This window comes from Amphiura filiformis, chromosome 14 (genome assembly GCF_039555335.1).
Source record: "Amphiura filiformis chromosome 14, Afil_fr2py, whole genome shotgun sequence".
Classification (NCBI taxonomy): Eukaryota; Metazoa; Echinodermata; class Ophiuroidea; order Amphilepidida; family Amphiuridae; genus Amphiura; species Amphiura filiformis.
Window position 1 is genome coordinate 8209942 of NC_092641.1, and position 7595 is coordinate 8217536.

Below are 7595 nucleotides of genomic sequence, written 5' to 3' on the forward strand. Positions count from 1 at the left end.
TCGCTCCGCGCTCTGTCACCCGAAGACCCCCTATTTTTCCATTTGATCTGTCACCCAAAGACCCTTATAAGTTCAATTTGAACAGCAACTTTCATTTATCACTGATTTTGTTACTTATTTTGAAAAAATAAAGAAATTTGAAGCCATTTAGAACTAGAAATTCGATTTTCGAGGTTTTTGTGGCACTGTTTTGGTTCTCACCCAAAGATTCCATTAAAAAAGGTCATGTTCTCACCCAATGACCCCATATTTTTTACATTTTGCTCTCACCGAATGCCAAAATCATGCTCTCACCCAATGACCCCATATGTTTTACATGTTGCTCTCACCGAATGCCCCTTAGTGCGAAAGCGCCAGCCCTACACCTATATCCATTTCAAATTGAAGTGCCCCCCCCCCCCGGGCGATACATCCGGGAGTATATCCTATGTTTCTTTAGTTCAACTAAACATTGGGAGATTTTTAATATCTCTTTCAAAGGCAAACTCTCAAACTCTGTCCTTCTCTTTGTGGTCACTTTAAATGTTATAATTGAAGTTGTTTACTCGTCTGTCTCTTTTCTCTCTTCGAGTCAAAATTGATTATAACTAATGGTGCATATCATCTTACTCTAGCCTCCCGGATGGGAATGGTACACGGTGCACTGTACACGTTAGCCTTTGATTTAACACTTCATATGAAAGCAGTTATATACTGTCACAAACCTTACATGTTCGTGTAACATTGCAATGTGTTTGGTTTTACAAAATCGGTTGACTAAGACAAATTAATTAGTAATACAGTTTTGAAAGTTTCATCTTCCAGAAGTTGTTTTTATTTATTTTCTTGTTTACATTATCATCTGATCCAGTCTTTAATACATAATTGTATTTTTTATTTATTTTTTTATTTATTTATTTATAATATATTAGAGGGTCATTCAAAAAGTTCTACCTCCACCCTCATATCTCAGCTTCTGCAATATACTGCGCCAAGAAAGTATACTTACACTTGGAAAAATAATCACAATTTCAAAAATCTAATCCTGCACATTATGACACCACATTGAATTCAATGTGACTTCAAGAAGTAAAGTTACAAGCAATTGACTAGACGAAGGCAATTGGATAGACAAATTGGCCTATACAAGACGTAACAACAAGCGCAACAAAGAGACTACACAGTTTCTTCAATGAAGCCTTATTTAAAGCAGTATTTATTCAGTTTTTACTTCTCTGTACTTTTCATAACTTGCATTTTATTTGTTAGCTCTTTTGTTTCAGTTTTCTTTTGTTCCTCTTGTTTTAAATTTAAGGCACACACAAATTAGCCATTTACCACTCTCAAACCAGATGTCTTGTCCGTGGAGTTTTGAATAGGCCAGTGTGTCACTTTTAAAACTGGACCTTCGTCTAATCAAATGCCTGTAACTTTGCTTCTGGATGTCACATTAGATTCAATGGGGTGTCAAAATGTGCCGGATTAAATAGTGCATCTATTAAAAAAATAAAGTTACCCCAATATGGTTCAGTTTTGAAATTGTGATTATTTTTGCAAGTGTAAGGATACTTTCTTGGAGCAGTATAGTACTAGTAGTCCTTTTTTCATTTTCAATGATTGTAACATGTGGTCTTATCTAATTGTTAGAAAATGTTGTGTTAATATCATTTTCCATTTATTGTATGCGAAGTAAAAATGAAACCAGGATTCAGTGTCACGGAAAGGGGAGAAAAGGACATTATATCTACAATGTAAACATAAGTAGACCACAATGACCATAAAATACCATTTGATCAGTTGGCTTAAATTGAAGCTGATATAACGACACATATCGAAAATTATGTCATCATCATCGGCTGCCCATCGAGTTCGATGAAGGCTCAGTTGTCGAAGTTGATGGGTGTCTCTTTCTCCATCCTTCAAGGTACTTCTCCTTTTGCTTCCGCTCCACTGTTTTCCCTGCATCGTGGATCTTCTTCCTCCAATTGACCCGGTCACTAGCTTTCATCTCCCATGTATCAACATCCATGTCAGCTGTTTTCAGATGACGCTTCACAACATCTCTATACCGAAGTTTCTGTCCACCACGTTTTCTCTTTCCTTCTGTGCGTTCAGCATACATCACAGCTTTCGGTAGTCTTTCATCAGGCATCCTCACGACATGACCGGCCCAGCGCAGTTGGCTTTTCACTAGGATGGCTTCTACGCTCTCCATTTTGGCTCTCTGAAGCACCTCTCCATTAGGGACTCGGTCCTGCCATGTTATTCCCATGATACATCTTAGGTGGCGAAGTTGAATGGAAGTTAACTTCTTGATGTGTCTCCGATAGAGTGTGTAGGTCTCAGTAGAATACAGCAGACAGGGTAGGACAAACACGCGATACAGTTTACATTTGGTCGCAAGTCTTATACCACGCTGGGACCAAACTCTTTTTTCCAGAGATCCAAAGGCACTAGTGGCACTCTGAATTCGTCTTGTGATCTCCAGATCGACGGAATTGTCCATGGAAATCACACTCCCCAGGTAGGTGAAATTGGTGACCGATTTGACAGGTTCCCCATGTATGTAGAGATCAGGATCTTGGTGCTGAGTTCCAGGAGCAGGTTGGTAAATGACTTCAGTTTTACTGATGTTGATTGTAAGGCCAAATGCAACTGATGCAGTCACAAAACAGTCCAACATGTTCTGCAGGTCTTCAATGGATTGAGCTACCAGGGCGGTGTCATCAGCATATAGAAGCTCTTGCACACAGACTTCTTGACATCGGGTCTTGGCAAGTAGACGGGCTAGATTGAAGAGTTTGTCATCTGTCCTAGAACGGAGGAAAACTCCATGCTGACCATCTGATAGGTTGTCAGATGACATTTCCAAAACGGCTGCCAAGTAGAGACCAAACAAGGTTGGTGCCAACACACATCCCTGCTTAACACCATGACAAACCGAGAAGGACTCAGTTGTATCACCATCAACTAGCACAATTGCCTGCATTCCATCATGAAATTCACGAATGATCTTGACAAAGATGTCTGGACAGCCATAATGCTCCAGTAGTTTCCAAAGTAATTCTCTATCGATGGTGTCAAATGCTTTGGTGAAGTCGATGAAGACCATGTAAAGTGGTCTTTGCTGTTCTATTGATTTCTCCTGAAGCTGGCGCAGGGTGAAGATTGGGTCAATTGTGGATCGACTGGCTCTGAACCCACATTGGCTTTCAGGTAGTATCTTACTGGCAACTTGTTGTAATCTGGCTAGGAGAATCTTTGCAAGAACTTTACCAGCAGTTGAGAGCAAGGATATCCCTCGATAGTTACCACACTGAGTGCGGTCACCCTTCTTAAAAATGGTGACAATCATTGCATCCTTAAATTCTTGGGGGAGTTCAGCTGCACCCCAGCAGTTTTGGAAAAAACTGCACAGAGCTTGATGATGCAAGGCCCGCCAAACTTGTACACTTAAGAGGGAATTCCGTCCATTCCATGAGCTTTACCATTCTTCATAGACTTGACAGCATCTTCAATTTCTTGCATGGTTGGCGGCTTTTCCATTCCAATTTTACTTGATGGTTTTACAAGGTTATCCAAGACATTTGGTGCAGTGCTAGAGGGTCGGTTAAGGAGATCCTGAAAATGTTCCTGCCATCTGATCTTGATGTCATCTTTGTCAGTTAGAAGAGTTGTACCTGAGCTATTGAGAAGAGGAGAGGCAATTGAATGCCTAGGTCCATAGACTTCCTTCAGGGCTGTGAAGAAAGCTTGAGAGTTACCACTCTCTGCCAGTTCTTGCACGGCTTCTGCTTTCTTATTCCACCATTCATCCCTCATCTGACGTAAAGATCTTTGGACATTACTTTTGCACTCCTTAAACTTTCTGCTTTTCGAGCGGAGCCCTGTCCTGAGCATCTCATTCCTGGCAACTGTCCTCTCATGAAGGAGAGCCTGGATTGGTTCATTGTTCTCATCAAACCAGTCAGCATTGCGACGGAGTGGTGGGCTTAGCTCGGGGCTTAGCTGTTCTCCCATAACCTCTTGGGTTGCCTTACTAAGAGACTGCCATTGTTCATTGATTGTAGCTTCCTTTGGCAGTCTCAGTGCATCCAGTTTTACAGTTAGTGCTTCCTGGAATTTTGCTCTTGTTTCCAGGTTATCGATGAGACTTCTAACATTTGCCTTCTTGGGGAGTTTAGGCTTTGTCTTCCTCCTCATGGGTTTGATATGCAGCTTACATATTGTCCGTACAAGAAAGTGATCTGTAGAGCAATCTGCACCTCTCATAACTCTGGTGGAAGTGATATCACAGATATCTCTCTGCCTTGTAAGAACATAGTCCAGCAGATGGAAGCGTTTTGAGCGAGGATGTTGCCATGAGTAGTACCATTTGTCAGGCATCTGAAAGTAGGTATTGGTCACAGCCATCTGATTCTCAGCACAGAATGAGAGCAGTAGTTCCCCGTTGGAGTTACAAGCACCTCTCCCATGATTCCCAAGGATACATGGCCATGTGGCAATGTCACTGCCCACTCTGGCATTAAGATCTCCCAAAACCATCAACTTATCCTCATGTGGGATCTTCCTCACACTAGCTCTAAGGGCTTCATAGAAAATTATGTAAATGACCAAAAAAAGATGGTTACTTCAAGATAGCATTATTATATAAAAAACATGTACCAAAGCATTCCATTTTACTTCGTAGCACGCATACATTATGCATAATATTTCCAGATTCTCGCCTACGCACAACATATCCTCACATTCACTCATTGAACATAATCCACATGCATTCATTGACACAGATCTACAATGACCCATTATGTCCCGGTTGACAGTATTGTGTGTCCGAAGTTGTGCGTCGAGCTAAGGTAAGATATACACCAGTGGTGCCTTTGCTGGCAATTACTTATGCTTTATGCAACAAACTATAGTTCGACTAAACTGGAACATGGTCTTGAATATTTATTCTTTTCACTCAAATCCAAGTTATAGTATGTAGGGCGTATTTCATGACATCTCCGGAATTTGGAAACAATTGCTTCTATAAATAGGTAAAAAGACATTGATAAAATATATTGATACAAAATAGACACCGACGATTTGTACGAACACAAGAAATGGTATCAGCTTTTTCCTCAAACACACTCTTTCTCTCTTTTAATCTATATCACAATATTTTCGTTCAAATACGTAACCCAATCTTATTACACATTATTTTAAGGATGCTAGCGTGCCTTAAAATATAAACTATATAACTCTGACTACATAACATGGATTTTATCAATTTTATTTATTGAAAAACATTTAACCAATACATACCTTCCAGAGTTTAATGTATACCTTTAAAATAACCTTTGCAACTAACAACATGACCAATACAACATGTCGTGCGATTATTATTGCCTCCTGAAATCCATATCAGTTATGCCCGACTTGTATGACTACATGCCTGTCATGTTAATATTGTGTCTTTAATTCCGAAGTAGTGCCTCTGAGGAATTGAAAGATTGTATTGATCCGTCGTTTATAAACCTGATGTAAACATCGCTGGTAGTATGATAAATCGAACATCACTTCCAACATATCATCAGGATGTCGAGAACATTAATTCTGGCTATGAGTCAGTAGTACCATCATCAAAAAACATTTGAGCCTTCATTTATATATATAACACGGACGATTTATTTCAAGGGTATGGTAATCGACGATTATGCAAGCTCATTTGAATATAATACATGTTGTTAATTAGTGTATCGTAAATATCCAAATGTAAGAAACGCTATCGATATGCGTTTATATTGGAACACACTCGAAATCTGTACTGAATGTGTTAAGGTGGTCGACATATTTACTATTATTATAGCTCTTGCCAAGCCATCCTGTCGTAATAATGTAACTAGAGCAAACGAAAAGTAGTCCATGACGTGGACCAGGAATAAATGTCATCATTCCCAAAGATTTTTTTTTTTTTTATTATTGTAATATTCTGGATTCGGGATAACAGGACTGCGATGTATGAGGTGCAATACTGAATTTCACTTTTAGATTGAAACTGTTTTGTCTTACACGATATTCACTAGTCAATCTTGATTTATATAATCCAATGGATACTATAATATTTTTGCACCCTGATGTGACAGTGACGTCAACGGGTTGAGGCACCTGTTTCGAGCGCGCATCTCTGTAGCGTTTCTGAAGCGACTGCGCAGTGAAGCGAAATTGTCGTCAGAGCGGCAAAGCGGCAAGCGGCAGGAAAGTATAAAACCAGCATTAGACGATGTAGTATGTGCGCGAATTATGGTAACTTCCATTGCTCTTTGCCCTGCAGTGTTCGTACGCATCGTCGTTTGCTCAGGTCACGTGCATTTTCAACCCACCCTGTATTTTTGTTATACTGTAAGATATCTGAACAGCTGTAAATTACGCCGTCTCTTTGTATGAAAATGTAGGATGCGGATTATGAAAGAATAAAACCCGGTATTTGAACTGCTTGAGAGGAAGTGTTTAATTCTGTTCTTTCTTTAACTTTTTTTTGTAATTCACTTTTGTCTCCAAATACTGTTTCTTAAATAATAAGTAATAAAATTCCTTTTTATACAAAAAGAAAAAAATGTAACTGCTTTAAGCTTAGGAAACGGATACAGAGATGTTAAGAATAAAAAATGAGCAAAGTATGTTTGACATGTAAAATTTAAACAAACAGAAAGACCCGAAGCGTTTCTTGATTAATTTATGAATGCATAGGATCTGCTACGACATTGTCGGGTTTTATCAAAAAGGAAGCCACATAGTGTATTAAAAGTGACAAGTTACGATATGTGCACAGTTTTTCCTTTTCACATTCTATTGTAAATAAAAATTGCCGCTGTAACTATTAAGTTCGTGTTGTCATATAACAGTTATATTTTTGATGGTTGTTGTCTGCTTCTCTGAAATATTTGACTTAATTAATACCGAGGTTGTGTTTTTCTTATTTTCACATAACTTTAGTATGAATAATATTCATTGAATATAGGTCGATATGTGATAATTATTTATAGCAACTTCATTTGTTAGTAATCCAGGTTGTTGTGACATACATCACTTTGTCAAGAGACTGGCAACCCAACCTCTTCTCAACATGAGATATTGTCGTTGGTGGCGCTAGAATCTGAAAAATAGGATATAGATTCCATCATCATTATTCATGACGTTTCCTATAATCACATCTCTAATCAGTCTTATAAATGTTTTCTTCCCCAATGCCTGTTGCGTGTTGGCTGGGCTGCTACCATCCAGCTTATTCCAATGTATCAACTTGCGTCCTTACTCACCTCAAGCCTCCCCCAAAACACACATCCATCCACCCCCATACCATAGTGTTCTGTAATATACTAGTAATCATAAACTGGGTTCAAAAACAAACTTATAAATTTTTAACAAGGTCATAACTTAAAATCCTGTCCATCAAAATGAACCAAAATTGCACACAGGATTACTTCAATGCTCTACCCTAAACACAAGTCGTAACCGAGCAGTTGTCCAACTGACATAACAGCAAAGTACACTGACATAGAACAGCTTCCTGGATCACATTCACAGCCCAATAATTGACACCCAGCACAACAAATCTGTGAAAATGAGTACAA

The 7595-nt window shown here is 39.0% G+C and overlaps 1 protein-coding gene across 1 annotated transcript; it reads right to left on the bottom strand.

The window, feature by feature from the left end:
- Window positions 1–3432: 3432 nt before the first annotated feature.
- On the bottom strand, window positions 3433–4524 carry LOC140169166 (uncharacterized). The gene has a single exon (XM_072192423.1). The coding sequence runs from the start codon at window positions 4522–4524 to the stop codon at window positions 3433–3435; it is 1092 nt and encodes a 363-aa protein (XP_072048524.1).
- Between the last annotated feature and the right edge of the window lie 3071 nt (window positions 4525–7595).

What these genes read in the sequence shown, in the direction of transcription:
- LOC140169166 (XM_072192423.1), bottom strand. Translation starts at nt 4,524, where the DNA reads ATGGTTTTGGGAGATCTTAATGCCAGAGTGGGCAGTGACATTGCCACA.